The following is an 18,319-nucleotide window of genomic DNA, read 5'->3' on the forward strand; positions in this document are numbered from 1 at the left end:
TTTCATTCTATAATAGCCAAAGAATTTTTTGGGATACATCCGAAGTTCATTATATTTCTGACTAGCTTTCCACCCGCGGCATCGCCCGCGCAGTCAAAGAAAAACCCGCATAGTTCCCGTTCCCGTGGGATTTCCGGGATAGAACCGATCCTATGTCCTTTCTCGGGTATCAAAATATCTCTATACCAAATTTACAGACAGGCAGAGTTACTTTCGCATTTATAATATTAGTATGGATAAAAGAAACTTTTGACAATTCTATCTGCTGTAAAAGAATGAGTCCAATATAGACGAATTTTCTTTTTTTTTCTTCTTATCCTCCTAAGTAGTAAATAAAGACAAGCAACTTGTACGAAATCCATGATGAAAGTGAGTAAGTATCACTATTAAATTATCGCTGTGCGCGCACCGTACTCTCTGCGATTTTCTACAGCGTGATTTTGAAATCGTGTCGCAAAAATTAAAATCGTGGTGCGCGCTTAGCCTTAAGGTATTAGCAGATTCTATTTGTATATTGAAACTAACTAGGCAAACATTGTTCTTCTAGGAAACCCTCTTGATTCATTAAGGCCCGATTTTTCAATCCTTAGTTAAAACATACCCATCCAATAAAGTATTATACGATAATATTAAAATGTCACCTATAAACTGTCAAATAAAGGCAAGAAGAAAATATTTTTGAAATGATAGTTTATGCGTTATTCGACGAATAAGTTTTGACCAACGATTGAAAAATCAGCCCTTAGGCAAATAAATTATTAGTCAACAGATTATTTTCCGACCGAATTTGATAGCAAAATTCTAAAAATAAGTAAGATTATCATCAAATCCAATTACCATGCAAATTCACAAATATCATGTTTAAATTTGTTCAAATTTGGTAGACACTATTTTCGTGTTATTTGATGTATGTAAATCAAAATAGACTATAATTTCCATGTATTAGACTTGCAAATTGATGCACCTAATGCTTTGATTTGATTTGCTTTGATTTTGATTTGATAATTAAGTCACAGGTTTGATATCAAAATCATAATCAGATAAAGTGTCTATTATGTTATCTTACTAGTATTATTCTTAAAAAAAGTTTATAGTGATACAGTATGTATAATCCACATCAAACGGACTTTACAGTACCACCATTGCTAAATATATATAATTCACCATAACATTTTTATTGACCATTTGTTTGATTGGACATCCCTGATCTATTGACTATAATTTAAACATATTTTCTATATCTGACTTAGTCTACTGCAACTTTTATTTTCAATTCCGTTTCGGCTCCTGCAGCCCATAATAACTCAGCCCCCGGAATCACAGACACAATAGAAAATCTATTGTGTCGTGGACCGATCGGGCCGCTGCGCTGGGGGCTCAATGGGTTATTTCAAATAGCCTAATTCTTATTTATTACAACATCCTACCATCTATACTTATTCTTATTATTTTTTCACATATTATAGGGTTAATAAATATTATGATTAAACATTTATAGAATGAATAGGCATTTTCATTACATTGATAGCTCAAATGATGTACAACAAACGACTACACTTATACTATACTAGCTTTCCGCCTGCGGCTTCGCCCGCGTTTTCAAAGAAAAACCCGCATAGTTCCCGTTCCCGTGGGATTTCCGGGATAAAACCTAGCCTTTTGAGCTTTATGAGCCTATTCATTACAATCAAACAAATAAACAAAGTTTTCCTCTTTATAATATTAGTGTAGATTTCCTACCAACTCACCTTAACAAATGTTTATCTGGCGGCGTGGGGGTATGCCGGTATAGCTCAGGTGGCGTCGCCGTGTGCCGGAACACCGAGTTGCCGCCCGCCTTCATGGCCTGCAAATGTAACAGACCCTACGATAGTCCAAGTATTTAGTGAAACAAAAAGTTTAGAATATTTAGTTTAGTGTAAGTTTTGTTTGGGATCCAAGTAAGAATAGGATCGACTGAGAGCTTTGTTGTAATGTCATAACTGCTAATTCAATCGAATTATTAATCAAAGTTAAACAATAAAGTCTGTATTTAAGATTGATGTTTTGGGAAAAATAAAATTAACCGTTACTGATATGCAAAAAGTATTTTTGAGTAAATCTTCTTTTTGTTTATGGTCCCACCCAGGCGAGGGATTTCGCCCGGGTCTAGTGTATAAGTAAAACGTATTTTTAATTATATTTGATACAGTTTAATAACGTTCCTTTTCTTATTTGGATCGCAACAGACGAGTATGACCCATGATTATATTCGAGAGTTAGTTGGAAATGAGTAATTGGAGTACATAGGAATTGATAGTTTCATAGAAGCGTGATTGATTTTATGCAAATGCGTTATTTTGAATAATGAAAGTCCATTATGAGATAATTATGATTCATATATATACACATAATTGGAATGCTAAAAAGCTCAAATTACCATGACACTAGGCTAGCTGATGAATTACCTATATGTTAAAATTTGTCTGTATGATGGCAGTAATAAGTTTTTAAAGCAAAAGTCAAGTCATACAAAAAATAGCATCAGAGATTATTTTTGTAAAATAAAATTATTATGAACTTAATGACATAATCATTAAAGTATACTCTAAATTATAATAAATACACAGTCAAATAATGTAGAGAATAAATTATATTAATTACAGGATTTAATATCTACATAGAAATCCTTAACAATGAGCAAAGCATAGATAGAACATTTAGTTATAATTTTTTTGCCTTCACACACAATTTTTTTATCTAGATTTTTCCTTGTCTTGTACTCACTTGCAACGGATCGGGGGGCGAAGGCGCCGGCACGTGGTAGAGGTGGGGAGGAGGCGTCGGCGTGTGCCACGTCACGCCTCGCTCGGACGCCATGTGCGCTTGCGGCGCGCGCGCTAGCAGATTCGCCACCTGTAACTGATGTTGGAGATTCTTTACATTTATGCTGATACAATAACTAATCTATGCTAATATTGTAAAGCGGAAGAGTTTGTTTGAACGCGCTAATCTCGAGAACTACTGGTCCGATTTGAAAAATTATTTCGGTGTTAGATAGCCCATTTATCGAGGAAGGCTATAGGCCAACAGGAGCGGAGCACAGCTAATAATAGAGGTATGTAAAATTATCTCGTCACAATGTTAGTTACCATACGCCTCCGAAACGGCTGGACCGATGCACATCAAATTTTGTTTGCTTATTGAGTAGATCTGAGAATTGGCGAACATCTATTTTCATCCCCCTAAATAATAGTAAGTCAGTACAACGTTTGCCGGGTTAGCTAGTATTTTTATCATAAAATTCCAGTATCAACAGATTTTTGGAACTTCCAAGATACTTGGAACTTGTTCTTTGTCTTTTTGGAACTTCCAACTTTGTGGCCGAGCCACTAAAGGTAAGCGGACACTTATCCGAGCTGAACGCGTGGAACGAGCGAAAGAAACAACCGCGCTTAAGAAATCGTGTTTTAAATAATAATCAAGAAATAGTGCTCATGCCTCTGTCGTAACTCGTAAGCACATTCTTGACGAATCTGAAGACGTCCGATGATCCCCATTAATCTAGAATTCTTGGGTTCTTGTAGGTTCCGACGATTTGACGCGGGCAAGTTCAAGCGAGGTTTCATAACATTTCTTGTAAAGAAAAGTGGCTTAAACACACATGAGATGGGAAGATCACTGTTTTCAGTGTGGATTCGACATATCACATAAGATACTAAATTCCACGTTACTGGAAAAATGCGGAGAATTTTAGCCTCGGAACAGGTAAAAGTTTCATCCAACTTTTTCCAATTTTCCTCATGAGCAGCAACCCAATTTTGTTCTTCTGTTTTAAGCAAAACCAATTAGTTATCACACTACATAATATTATAGTCTCAGAAGTGTTCACATCTTATTGTAGACCAAAAAAAATCTTTTGATATACCTAGCTATTTTATATTGATAAAACTCAGTTTTTGTCTATTTTCCTTATGAAAATGTGATTTGAAATTATAATTCCTGTACATTGTAATACAGTACCAACACATTAATCATACAAAGTATTTTGATTATTCTTGAATAAATTTAAAAATGTTTAGAATTAAAAAAATATAATTTAGATATCTAACATACTACTTTTGTTAATTGTTATTTCTTGTATTTTTCATTGCAATTCGAAAAATAGCTGTTAATTTGAATATTTTGTTCATTCTGGTAATATTGTAGGTATGTTAGGAAAATTTGCAAGTAAGATTATCATTTCGCGTCTCTTAAAGGGAACTCTCGTAAAGTACGCTAGTGGATGACGCTGCTGTAACCGTAAAAAAATACGCCACTTCATTTGACCATTAATAATTTAATTGTGATTTTATCGTATTCCGCGCATTTAGGCGTATCTTTTTTTGTTGTAAGTCAAAACCAATGAACGTTTTTCTACGTGGTTTGCAGAAACTCATCCACTTTGAGAGGAAAAATTAAGACGACATTAGTCGCTGTTGTCGTGAACATTTTGAGGACTAGGTTACTATTATTTTACAAAGAGTATTGCTAGTAGACTGCTGACCTTTATGGTGCAACTGGGATGATTTCGGTACTTACTTCATTCTTTGAACATCACGCAATAAAAACACTTTACCTAAAATTGTGGAACAACCCTTAACTTTAAGGGGAATTCAACTAGATAATATAAAGTTAAACTCCATGCATTGAATTCGACAAAACTATGACCCTGTTAAGTCTTTAAAGTTCCGATTCCTTACATTTAAGCACTAAAACGATAGCCGGAAGCCGCGTCCGGACCTCAATACCTATCTACTTGGCTAGGGTATCCGGCATATTGAATTACAACATAATTAAAAAAGGACAAGGTCCTTTTAAGTTTAGAATGCGTACGATTAAATAGACGGTCGTTTCTTTTATAGGTAGGACCTCAACCGATATTTTTGTATTAATGTTCCTAATATTAATGCTCTTATTGATGTGATATAATATCTCTTTAAATCCTACTAATCCGATCCTACTAGTTAGTACTTAGTACTATAAATGCGAAAGTTTGTGAGGATGTGTATGTGTGTGTTTGTTACTCTTTCACGCAAATACAGAACCGATTAAAATAAAATTAAGCACACATATAGAGGGTTACTTAGATTTACACATAGGATAGGTTTTATCCCGAAAATCCCACGGGAACTATGCGGGTTTTTTTTTTGAAAACACGGGCGAAGCCGCTGGCGGAAAGCTAGTAGGAGTAATAAAAACAACGATAAATCTAAATGAAAATGATTTATGAGAATGAATATAGCTAATCTTTTTAATATTAAGCTCCAACAATGTTAGAGGACGTAATACTCTGGCTGTTTAATAATAGATATTTGCAACAAAAAATAGTAGGTAGGTAATAATCGTGAGTATATTTCTTAGATAGGTACCTAGTAAATTTAATAAATATATTCCGCAATAATATAATATACTCACAACTTAGGTACCTATATTATTTGATATCCATTTCCATTTCTTTCTATTCGCAAATTACCGACAAACACATTTATTTATAGGATGTACGTTCCCGCGAAACCGCAATAACATCGTAATCATAAACGATTACACCACAGATAACGAAATTGTGCATAAATTAATAGCTTCATTCTATAGTTAATCACAGAACTTAGTGATTTCCTTAGGTTGTTAACACACGCGAAGTTAAGGGGCTAATACCATTTATCATTGTGCCCTAAATACCTATTAATTAATAGATGAGCACAATAAATTTATGGAAACTTTGAAATAAAAGTAGGCAATAAACAATGATATATTTTGAAACATAGAGTCAGGCAATATAGTTGTATGTAAAGTTATAAATCATAGTCTGGCATGTTTTCAGAGTGCACATCTGGATATACATAAAAAACAAGTAGGCATAGCCAATTATTTCTTACCGTGGATAACACACTAATATTTTAAATACAATAAAACTTTATAAGTAAAACAGATGCCTATTTTTGAAGCTCTGTGTGTAATGAACATGAATCTATTGTCTGGATTTTAGTTATTTAAAAGAAAAATAAAAATAAATAACTAACATTTGCTAACTTGTTGGAAAACCAAATTACTAAATCGAAACTACTTAATATTTTTTAATGATATTGTAGAACCTGACTAATTGTAAAAGTTTTTTACCTTTTGATGCGATATATTGTTATGGTTTTATTTAAAATCAACACAATTGAGCTAACATGAATGTATATATAAATGCTATAAAAATATACTCCGCCTATAATATCACCTACATTAATCTATAGTTTGTTTTAAGAATAAATAAAAAGTCACTGAATGAAATCGGACAATATTTTCAATACAAATCCTCTCTAAATAAATTTTTACAATTTTTGACACAATTTTACAAAAAAATGTAGCCCTAATTCATATATCAATACTGATACCTAAAACATTAAATTTAAAGATAAGAGGTTGTGGGTTTGATTCCCACCCGGGGAAAACCGTTTACTCTGTGTCCTGGTGTTTATTATATCTATATAAGTATTTATTTAAAATGCGCTTTCCACCCGCAACTTCGCCCGCGCAGTCAAAGAAAAACCCGCATAGCCCCCGCATATAATATAAGAGCTGTATAACCCCGCTCCCATGGGATTTCCGGGATAAAACCTATCCTATTTCCCGGGGTAAAAAGTAGCCTATGTCCTTTCTAGGGTATCAAAATATCTCTATACCAAATTTCATGCAAATTGGTTCAGTAGTTAAGGCGTGATTGAGTAACAGACAGACAGACAGAGTTACTTTCGCATTTATATTAGTATGGATTATATATGTATGTTTATCAGCCATCTGGTTCCATAACACAATAAAAAGCTTAGTATGGGATCAGATCGTGCTGTGTCACCATGTGTGAAAATTGTACAAAACTAATAAACTAACTTTCTACTTAATGGTAGAAAATATGAAAATAACCAGTCATCAATGGTACTAACTTATTAATTATTTATTTAAACAGGTTACCAATAAATCTTAGCACACAAATTACCATATGGACTACTTTATATTGCAATGACAGCAAATTCTAAACTTGATAAAATATTTTCCAACATTAGATTAGATATTTCACATGATGAATTGGTTTGGAAACTGAAAGAAATATTACTAATAGTGAGATAACAAGCACTTTCTTACTTACTATATTGTTATCTGGGCATTTCTCTGCTAAATGGAAAATCACTGTCCCAAGCAAATTTTATTAGAATAAGTTCTATCATTTCTATTTATTTAGGATTAATATGAACATAAATGTGGTATTCTTGGTTCACAATTGCTCATTTTGTAATTTAATATAATAATTTTCGAGAAAAAAAATGTTATACATCTCAAAAACCACTCCCCTGGTATGTCCCTTTTCCAGAATAAGAAGTATTGATACCTATATATATTTAATACTTGTGAATTCGTTACTAAATAATTATAATATGTAATTGCAGAAGACTGTGGCATATTTTAAATTACAAATTACATGTCTATAATAAAAAAATATTGAAAAAAAATTTTACAAAGTTTGTCCTCAAATTTTTAAAACACTACCCTGGTAACATTTGAAAACGGCGCGAAAATCACTTAGGTTATTAGTCCAAAACATTTCAACCGTGAAATGGAACGCAAACGGTGTAAAGTTCGTTCGGTTGTCAATGTAAATAGACAGCGGCCATTTTGTCAGTAGCACCACTGTGTTTGGATGTAAACCACGCGTCGTGGCCGTTAGTACGAACACTCCACTGGTGAGCATTTGTTTTCATATTTTAAGAGTTTTAATTAAGATAATTTGTTTAAATTACTTTACTGGCAATCATGTCTGCACATCTGTGTTATAAATGTGATATGTTTTAATGATTTTGTGTTATTTGGTTTTCAAGTTAAAAAAACATTCCCCTGGTCAACATCCCCCTGTCATTTATATGCACAGGGGAGTGTTCCTTACCTCAGGGGAATGTTTTTTAAGTTTTGTAAAGACTTCATTGCTGGATAGCGCATCAATCTTCCTCAGTGTTAATAATATGTATCAAATAAATAAATAAATAATATATTTATCGTTCTTTTTCGTAGGTTATAGCTCAAAATGCCACCTAAAAAGAAGCCACCCAAAACAAGAGAAGAAATATTAGAACATAAATGAATAGCTGAACGATTGAAATATCAACGACTTAAAAATGACCCTCAAAAACTAGAAGAAATGAAAGAAAAAGAAAGGCTGAAATACCAAAAGAAGAAGGAAAAATGGAGCATAAAATTGGTTAAGGATATGAGGAAAGATCTGCTGATGCTGTCGTTGCTGCAGGAGGAGATATCGATAGTTTGGAATCTTTTATAGACTCTGTGCGTCAAAGGTGTCCTTCAATCACTCTATTTACAGTTAACGATGATGCAGTTAAAAAATGACTATGGATATTCTGAAAGACCCCAAAAAATTGAAAAGCTTTTATGGCACCCTTAAAATACATCAGATTAAGGGGAAGATATTTGGGATTGCCACAAGGCACTGCCAAACTTATAATGAAGAGCTTACGCTGCCCTTGTGAAGAAGAATGCCAGCATTTTAACCTAGGTGTTATGAACTACGAAGTGGCAAAACTTCACGTCGAGGATTTCTACACAAACTCCGATTCCGAAGACGAAATCCCGCTATCTCAATTCTCACGGAATAATGACTGCATTACAGAGACTGTCCTTTTAAGACCGATTGAAAATACTAAGACTGATCTTGATAATATTGCGGAGCCTAGTACAAGCGGCCTTCAGCAAACTTATTATAACAGTGGTGACTACGTTTTAGTTAAGTTTATTGTCGGGAACAGGAAATATCGTTATGCTGCGGTTGTTAATAAAGTAGATGATGAGGACGGCGAACTAACAGTGACTTTTCTGAAAATTTGTGATAACAAGGGCTACAAGTTTAGAATAGATGAGAATGATATGTCTGATGTCGGTTTTGACCAAATATTGGAAAAGTTGCCTGATCCGAACGTGACTGTTAAAGGAAGTAGATTATTTTATAGTTTTCCAAAATCGGTACATGTCTTTGAGAAATAAGAGATGCTTCCCTGAAAGATAAAATTAATTTTTAATGATATACTGTGCCAGCAATAATAATTATTTCAAGTTACCTGAAAAGTATAAATGTTTCTTAGTTGTAAGCCAAAAAAAGTTTATTGTGATAATTCGATAACAGAGGTAATATTTTTGTTTTATTTTAATTAACATTCTAAGAGCTGACTTATGTCAAACAATCAGTATTTTAGAAAGACTGTTAAAGTAAGAAGTTGATTTTGTTCAGTTTATAACAAATGTTATAAAAATGTCTCTATTTTGTAAGTGAATTAAGTTTTGATCTCGTTGATTATTTAAGTAATAATTACACATTGTAAGTGCTAATAAAAATAAAGATTTGATTATTTAAACATACAAAAATATTAGTTTTTTTTCATAAAAACATTCCCCTGGTTAGTCACAACATTACCCTGTCACGATTTTGCACAAAACCGCTCATAACTCAAAAACAAAGAAAAAAATGTGTGTGTTTCTTTAATATATATTTTTGATATACTATTACCTTGCTTTGTATTGACAAACATTCTCAACATTTGATAAATTTTGGTTAGGACAGTCTTGTACTAATGAGTTTCCAAATAGCAGAGAAACACCCATCTACACTAATATTATAAAGAGGAAAACTTTGTTTGTTTGTTTGATTGTAATGAATATTGATGAAATTTGGCACAGACAATTTTTAGACCCTGAGAAAGAACATAGGCTACCTTTTATTGCGAAATATGTACCACAGGCGAAGCCGGGGCGGACCGCTAGTTTTTAATCTGTAATTTTTTTAGACCACTTTAATTTCCTTCTAACAATATGAGGTACTTACTTAAAAAAATAAATAGTGAATATAGTCACATGAAATTTAGAATGAAATTAAAATTTTCCATTTAATACATTAATTGTATTTTGTTTTTTTAATGTTTTTCATTACATTTGAATTTTAAAAATTGTTTTTTATTTAAATTAAGATTAGCATTGAGGAAAATCTGTACTTATAATCTGAGTGTAATTTTTTGTGCTTATTTATTATTATGTTTAAATTATTGAGTTACAATAAAGACATACAAATTAAGCAATATTTTTATTGATTTTATTACATACCCAACACAAAATCTTAACTTTGATAAAAGTATTTCATATTTAATTGAAAAATAAAAACATGAGTATGGCAACCCTAAAATTAGCAAAGTAGCACAAGTGTCAACATGAATATTCCAAACAGCTGATTCTTGTGTTGCAATATAATAAACTGAATTATGTATACATAGATTTTCATATTATCATTTAAATCACTTTATTTATGTACTATTTAGTTATTTACACTGTTGTTGTTAGTTTTATAAATAAGTTTGAAAACTTTAGAATGATAACATCTAAAGTGATGTTTAATATTTTGTTGCATTAGGGAAAAATAACAAAATAAATGAAACAGTCTACACCACCTGCAAAGGACTCCAGCCACTACCAAGCTGTGATTGCCTTCCGTTCGGGTTATGTTGCGACCCGCCTGACATTGTGTGCGGAAGCCTCAGGGCACTTTAATCACTCAATGAATTCCAATGCTCCAACAATTGTTACTTCAGTCCACCATAATGATACCGGCGAGTTTAAAGTTTTCACCCGCGTAACTGCGCTCCTTTACGACGTGTACAGAAATTTCTTAAATGTTTTCATCGGCGCACGTTTGTGTCACATGTAACTATCATTTCTTATAAGCATCCTGGCATGATAACAACACTTATTTACAGTTTTTGATACGCTTATTTCAAAATAAATCACTTTTATTTCGAGTGTGGTATGGTGTTCACGGATCTGATGCTCACTTCGCGTGACATTTTGATCGCGTTAAGCGTTTGAAAATATGCACTAGAGGTTATTTTTGATACTTGATTTAAATTCGCAGAATATCTTTCACTATGTTTACGTAAGAAAAAACTTAAAAACCACTAATAGTTATCTAAAAAATGCAAACTTCGTAAAACTTTGCACAAGGTTCAATCGCAACAATGGTGGCCGATTGGGATTTTGAAAGCTCGATTAGCGCCATCTTGTAGAAAACTGCTAGAAATAATCACCGTCGATAAAACAGGATAACGGAAACGAAAGCTCCTTCTCTATGGTTTTGTTAAAATAATACATACGAATAATTAATTCGCTTTAACGATTATTCTTCATCATCAATACATCTTTATTTCAATGTATAATAGAAGTATGGCTTAACTGTCTAATATTTACTTTTGAAAAATATGTCAGATATTTTCATGTAAAATATTCATAGACAAGTAGCCACTTGCTAATTTAATGTAACTGGCAATATTACGTTGCTATAGCAACCATTGTAGTTGTTTACCCTGTGCTTTTTAAATGTTGAACTATTCAAGAATTGGTTAGGTAACTTGGTTAATATTAACATTACCTATATTATATATGAGTGGAGTATGTATCAATTCAACTAATTTGATATTAAAATGAGAGATACTGAAGTCACAAAGTTTTTAGTGTCGTTCAATGGTCAAATAGAATATGTATTATTTCCTGCCGGTGTTTTTGACGATCAACTGTATCTTCAATACGATATAGTATGGGGTCCAGATTGGGAACCAATATCTGGTTTATCTTCTGGTACGAGTCAAATTGCAAGTTCGGGCAATGATCCTGAGAAAGTTGTGTTTAATTTACCTATAGAAATGGTTTTTGGTAGCACCAATGTGTATGGATGTAAGTAGGTACTTTAATTAAATATTTATAAGTGTTTTGTATATTGTTAAAGTCTTATCTTAGTGTCAAAGAGTGTCAATTATAATATATGTACATATAAAACGTTATTTTAACTTTTTTAATATTTCCTGACATCAAAATTTTATTGTTGTAATAACAGGGCCACAGCTTATAGTGACAGTGAGAGTTAAAACTTTTATCATGGGTGATTGTCTCCGAGGCTACGGTCTCTTCCTCCTGCCCCCAATTACTGGTAATCATCAAGTGGAGGCTTCTCTAGTACGGCCAAGATCTGCAACAATTTTAGGAGAATGGGTGTCTTGGTTGACGGGCAAGAAACCTGAATTGGCGGATCCGAAGATGCTTGCTAGTGGGAAGGATAATTATTGTAAGTTTTCAATATTCTACAAACAGCTATTGCATAGCTTCTATCGTGGGCCTTGAGCGCGGGGACCGAATCGAGAAATTCCGTAACGAAAAAACCTCACGCTCCCCACTCCGACGGGCTCGGAGGTGTGGCTTGAAGGCATGCTATGCAATAGCTTAACCGCGGCAGTCCCCGAGTGCCACACGTCTTTTTTTTGTTTATAAATTTGTATAAATGGTATTGTGTATAAATGGTATTTAGCCTGTTGGAAATAATTAAAATATAATCTGAATGTCTGCTACAGGCTGCAGTAAAAAATAAAAGAAAATATCAAAACAATATTAGCTATGTTTTGATTTTTTTCATTTTCCTAATAAGATTTGTGAGCACAATGAGAGCTTGCTGAACTTGTGTGGGTCCATTAGTGAATGTATTTCTGTGCACATTACAAGATAATACCCAACAATTAATTTTGTGTTTTAGTGCTACGGACGGAGTCATACGGCAGTGTTGTTATGAAGATGAACATGTTATCAAAAGATTTGAGAAAACTAGGATATGATAATCAACCACCGGCGAAAAATTATTCTGAAATATTACATTAGGATTGTACGAATTTATCTTGAATGCCTCAATTTACCTGGCATATGCACTATTTCTTATTCATTATTTTATGTAATAAATATGATTACCTATAGTAGTTACTTAGATAAGTAAGAAAAATACAATTTAAATTAAATGGATCTAAAGAGTATAATTTGTTTTGTTTCAATCAGAAAAAATTGCGTGATATTTGCAATATAACATAACACGTAATATTTCATGGACCTTATCAGCTGACAATCAATTCGGAATCAGGAGGATATCCATACTAATATTATAAATGCGAAAGTAACTCTGTCTGTCTGTCTGTCTGTCTGTTACTCAATCACGCCTAAACTACTGAACCAATTTTCATGAAATTTGGTATGGAGATATTTCGATACCCGAGAAAGGACATAGGCTACTTTTTATCCCGGGAAAATGACGCAATCCCGGAAATCCCACTGGAACGGGAACTATGCGGGTTTTACTTTGACTGCGCGGGCGAAGCCGCGGGCGGAAACCTAGTTACAAATATATTTAAGAACGTTGGTGCTTAAATTGTAGGTACATGTATAATTAAATCATTATAAAGCTGAAGAGTTTGTTTGTTTGTTTGTTTGAACGCGCTAATCTCGGGAACTACTGGTCCGATTTGAAAAATTCTTTCGGCGTTAGATAGCTCATTTATCGAGGAAGGCTTTAAGCTATATATCATCACGCTACGTCCAACGGGAGAGCAGTCACGGGGGTGGAACCGCGGGGAGCAGCTAGTATACAATAATAAGCCCACATATGCTTTCGTGTTGCTTCAAGATACAATTATGAACTATTTTAGTTTTCCGAGAAGATTTGACCACGAAAATCAGTTGCTGGCTCACAGGCCATTAGCTGTGGTTTTTCCCCGTATGAATGAACCGATTTGTGGTGATGAATGAATTATTTCTGTCACGTATTACGGTATCTATTTAATAAATCAATATTCTGTAACACAAATGCTGTAACTTAAGTACCAAATAAAAACCAAAATTTATTAGTTCTTCCCCTAAACGATTATTCTATTTGCAGTAATGAATGAATTATGACAGCTTATTTATTTTATTAGAAAAGTTGGTACTTCTAATCGTATAAAGAAAGCATAAACTTAAACATTTAAACTGTGGTTCTTCCCCGTCGGAATATGACACAATACCTACAGCACGGTACTTCATCAGTTGAAATGCTCTGTAATTATAAACGTAACTTTAGTACATACCTACGTGAAAACAACACCTACACGAAATCTTTTTATATATAAATATAATATAATAGCACATATACCTAGGTCATTATTATCAGGTAGGTATAAAACTATGTATTATCTATTTAGGGCGTATTCAGAAAGAAAGCTTGAAACTTATAAGCGCTTATAAGCGCCTATCGGCGCTTGTCAGCGTTGGTAACCCGCGCAGGAAAATATATGAAGATGACAAGCGCCGATAAGCGCTTATAAGTTTCAAGCTTTCTTTCTGAATACGCCCTTAGGTACTAGTGTCTAGGGTGTCTAGCACAGATGTCTAGGCTACCCGCGTTTTTAACCATAGAGCATATCTCTTGTTGCTTGACAAAGATTAAAAAATACTTGAACCAAATTGGAAACGTGCGAATTAGTAGCCTGTAGCTATTTATTAATTACCGTATCTTGTTTTTGTAAAATATTTAATACTAAATGATTCTTTTGAGTTTTGACCCCATCAATGGTACAAAAACTTAGATGAACTGATTAGGTAAGTATATAAATATAAACAGATTTGGATGATTAAAAACAACAAAATGCTTTATTTTAAGTTTTAACGATGTTACAGAGTATAATATAATAAATTAGGTTTTACGCATGTTGTTATGGAGGTTGTAAATGGAATAAACCGTTATTAAACAGGGCTTTTTAAAATAAAATCATTATCGGTTCCATCTTACAAATATCAAGGAGATACGAGATGATAACAAAATAACGGTTTTTGAACGATATTCACGATTATTTAAATTTTAAAACCATAATATTTTATGGAAGAACGAAATCTAAATAATAAATAATATCTATCGTTTAGTTAATTATGCAACAGTTATTGATGGCTGTCGGAGAATCTGGATCAAAAGATAAGATAAGAAACAGAAGTTGTCTGAGAGATTGGTAAAAATATTTTAGTCATTGTATTATTTACAGGGTTACCCGCTCTGCCTATTAGTGCATATTATACCCGCCTAGTTTTTTTTCTACGCCATTATTTGCGATATAAATAATATATATTGTATGGTTTTTGAAAATCATAAAACTTCAGTGTCGATTTAATAATAACAAACTTTATAAGTAACTACTTACATATATAATTTTTTATTTTTTATATTCTGGTTTGATGCCAATTATTCCGGAGCAAATGTTGCTGGACTATTTGTTCATAATTACAATAGCCGTGAAATCAATTATTCGCAAGATATGAGCCCCTATATTGTGATTTGATGGTGCGTAAATTATACCTTACCTTCAATAATGACAGGTAATTATCTAAATATTACACTGTATATTTGAAAAATGAGTTTTTAATTGTGCACCTACTTCGGAAAGAGCTGGATTCCGTGTGTGATTTTAATTAGGTATTATGGCAGGAGAGCGTATTAGGCGTTAAAATCTGATTGGGCTCAGCGTGCCAATGCCAAAAAAATATTGACATACATACCTACATGCATACTCGAGAAACATAACCCTCCTTCTATCCCAGACAGAAAAATTATGAAGGATATGTTCATTCCATAACATCAGCCGACCCGCATGTTCATTTGCTAGCTGTGCCGTGAATGAGTAAAATTTTTTCAACTATTTCTTCGTCTTTGACTTACTAGATAGTAGATACGGGTTCACATGCCTTTTCCGTTATTATAAAACGTTCATTTGTGGCATTTCTGCACATCGTCATAAAATGTGAATTAAAAATTATTATTGAATAAAAAGTTTCACAATATGTTTATCAGCAACTCATATCACGTAAATTATCTGTGCTCAGTCTTTATAAAACGAGGATTTTATTTTATCTGTCTCCAAATCCGTTGACCGTTGAAATGTTGCAATAATTAATTTAGTAATCCATAGTAATCAGTTTAATGTACTCGGAGGTATTGGTGAAAAAAAACGTTATAATGACTACCACTTACATAAGTAATAAATTAAAAGTCATTAGATACAATCTAGTTTTGATTTTTGTTACAGTTCGTTGAACTCGAATTTTTTGCTTTTGTCGATATTAAATAATTTGAAGACAAGTTTAGTTCTGGATGAATCAAACAGTCATGAGAAAATAAATGGCGAATTGGAATAAACAAAGAAAAAAAAAAATCGCGATCAACAGCAACCATAGCTTTTATAGGTAGTCAATTATTGTACCTATCTATTAAGTATTATTACTAAATTTTTTATGAGCCAAGTTCATGTTCTACTTCCATAGCATTGGATTCTCTATTTTTTACTGCCTATTTAAGTACAATAATTTCATAAAAAATAATAAAACACGAAATGTCCCATAGGTACCTAACTATCTACATAATAAGTATATTATTGCAAAGACATATTTTCTATTACGTATATATGTATAAGGGTTTATCATGATTAGGTATAGTGAACCTTAACCAATGACGAGAAAAATATCAAATTCGTTGTGTAATAAAATAATTCAGTAGTGTTTTTCCATTTCGTCGCGCTCATTACTAAATCGATATTAAAAACAATAAACAATACGCGATTAGGCTTTGCCACAGAATAATAACTAGTAGCTGCTTTGCTCTAACTAAGCTATTAGAGCGTCCTAGATATTATACAACTTATTTTTCTATGACAGATTATTTTACGTTAAAAACAAATTATATAATGTACTTATGAAATAATATATTAAAAGACAAATAGATATTAGAGATATTTTTCTTACTTATGCAATTTAATACAAGGTAGGTAATAGCCAATGTAATAGCTGACAGCTGTGTCCCGATTACACCCGCGGACAAAACCAGAGGTACATATAAAACTTCACCCCAAATCATTTGTTTCCTACGATTTAATTTACTAAATATTATAAAGAGGAAAACTTTGTTTGTTTGTTTGTAATGAATAGGCTCATAAACAACTGGACCGATATTGATGAAATTTGGCGCAGACAATCTTTAGACCCTGAGAAAGAACATAGGCTACCTTTTATTGCGAAATATGTACCACGGGCGAAGCCGGGGCGGACCGCTAGTATTATATAATAATAAGAGAATATAGCACATATATAACATTTCCAAACCTACTATATATAGAAATTTTGGCATTTCAAAGGAACTAGGTAGTTATTCTTATATAAAAAGTTTATATCCATAAAAAGTTGCATTATGGTTTTTAACAGACTATTTGACGAATTAATTCCTAGTCATTATCACTCATCAGCATTTCTATCACGTCTGATATTTCTAGGGACATCTTCATTACGATATTTTCAGAGATACATAAATTACATTATATCGTCAAGGACTCTTTTCACTAATCTCCCTAACCATTAGCTTACTTTTGTGTTTGACTTGATAAGGGAACCTTCGCCTTAATAAGGTTTATGACTGGTGTTAAGTCACTTAATTAAACAGAGAATGTTAACAAAAATATCCATTTAAGTCTAACTGTCGTTTGGCATTCCCAATGACGAATTAATGCATATCTTTCCTTGATTGCAATATTTTGGCGCATAATATATCCACAGATTACCTATACTAGTAGGCGCATACTGCTTATATGGTAGTAATTTTAGATTTTCCTACGATTTAATTTACTGGATTTTACGCCTATCACCTATAATTTATTAATAGCCAGTGCCCAGTCATTGAGTTACCTACTTTAGTAACTCAATGTGCCCAGTAAGTAAATCTTTATAATTATTATACCTAAATAGTCTCTCAAAGTTAGAAACAAGTATACATAATTAGATCCATGACCATGCATCAATTGAATAAAAAATATCTTCGTAAGTTAATTTCGAGTTAAGTTTGCGAGGTTTTTTCTACATGTTTTGACTTTTGATAGTAATGAATCAAACAGGATTAATTTAATTTGTAATTTTCCACAAGATGATTTTAAATTCTTTTTTTTTTTTTTTTTTTTTTATTGGTTATAGGGAAGCGCTTGACCACAATCTCGCCTGATGTTAAGCTGAGATGTGGTCTAAGATGGAGCGCGCTTCCCTAGAAGGTACCTACCTGTTCACTCTACGCTTGAATTCGGCCAAAACAAATTATAATATTTTACATTATACTACTTACGCTATTTCATTACACATTATTTATACCTAATTGCAAAAACACTTTTTATTTTAATTTTTACCGATGTCATCTTCGGCAAAGAAGCTGACTAAAAGGAATAATTAACAAAATCACAAATGTTTGGACTTGGAAGGTCATGTTATTTTACAGAACAATATACTGTATACAGCCTATGAGTTTACTTGAGATACTATACTTACCAGACTGAAGTCTATGAATACAATTAAAAAAAAAATATATAAATATGACTATCCTTTTGAACTCTTGATAACGATATAA

The 18,319-nt window shown here is 32.6% G+C and overlaps 2 protein-coding genes across 2 annotated transcripts in view; one reads left to right on the forward strand and one right to left on the reverse strand.

Moving 5' to 3' along the window:
• Positions 1–11,097, reverse strand: part of LOC123695818 (muscle M-line assembly protein unc-89-like) — a 19,899-nt gene extending 8,802 nt beyond the window's left edge. The window contains exons 1-3 of the mRNA XM_045641753.1: positions 10,503–11,097; positions 2,767–2,901; positions 1,749–1,846 (exon numbers count right to left, since the gene is read on the reverse strand). Of these exons, the coding sequence (XP_045497709.1) occupies positions 1,749–1,846; positions 2,767–2,901; positions 10,503–10,574 (305 nt within the window). The 5' untranslated portion in view covers positions 10,575–11,097. The remainder of the gene's footprint in view (positions 1–1,748; positions 1,847–2,766; positions 2,902–10,502) is intronic.
• Positions 11,098–11,435: 338 nt separating this feature from the next.
• LOC123695817 (B9 domain-containing protein 1) lies at positions 11,436–12,863 on the forward strand. Its single transcript, XM_045641752.1, has 3 exons — positions 11,436–11,778; positions 11,939–12,166; positions 12,629–12,863. The coding sequence occupies exons 1-3, from the start codon at positions 11,529–11,531 to the stop codon at positions 12,748–12,750; spliced, it is 600 nt and encodes a 199-aa protein (XP_045497708.1). The 5' UTR covers positions 11,436–11,528; the 3' UTR covers positions 12,751–12,863.
• The last annotated feature ends 5,456 nt before the right edge of the window (positions 12,864–18,319 follow it).

The sequence above is a fragment of the Colias croceus genome, chromosome 11 (assembly GCF_905220415.1).
Source record: "Colias croceus chromosome 11, ilColCroc2.1".
NCBI classification, from domain to species: domain Eukaryota; kingdom Metazoa; phylum Arthropoda; class Insecta; order Lepidoptera; family Pieridae; genus Colias; species Colias croceus.

Bases quoted from the DNA above. Each gene is read 5' to 3' on its own strand.
- LOC123695817 (XM_045641752.1), top strand. From the start codon at position 11,529: ATGAGAGATACTGAAGTCACAAAGTTTTTAGTGTCGTTCAATGGTCAA. The intron at 11,779-11,938 runs GTAAGTAGGTAC...TTGTAATAACAG, and splicing joins TAGCACCAATGTGTATGGAT to GGCCACAGCTTATAGTGACA. The intron at 12,167-12,628 runs GTAAGTTTTCAA...TTTGTGTTTTAG, and splicing joins TAGTGGGAAGGATAATTATT to TGCTACGGACGGAGTCATAC.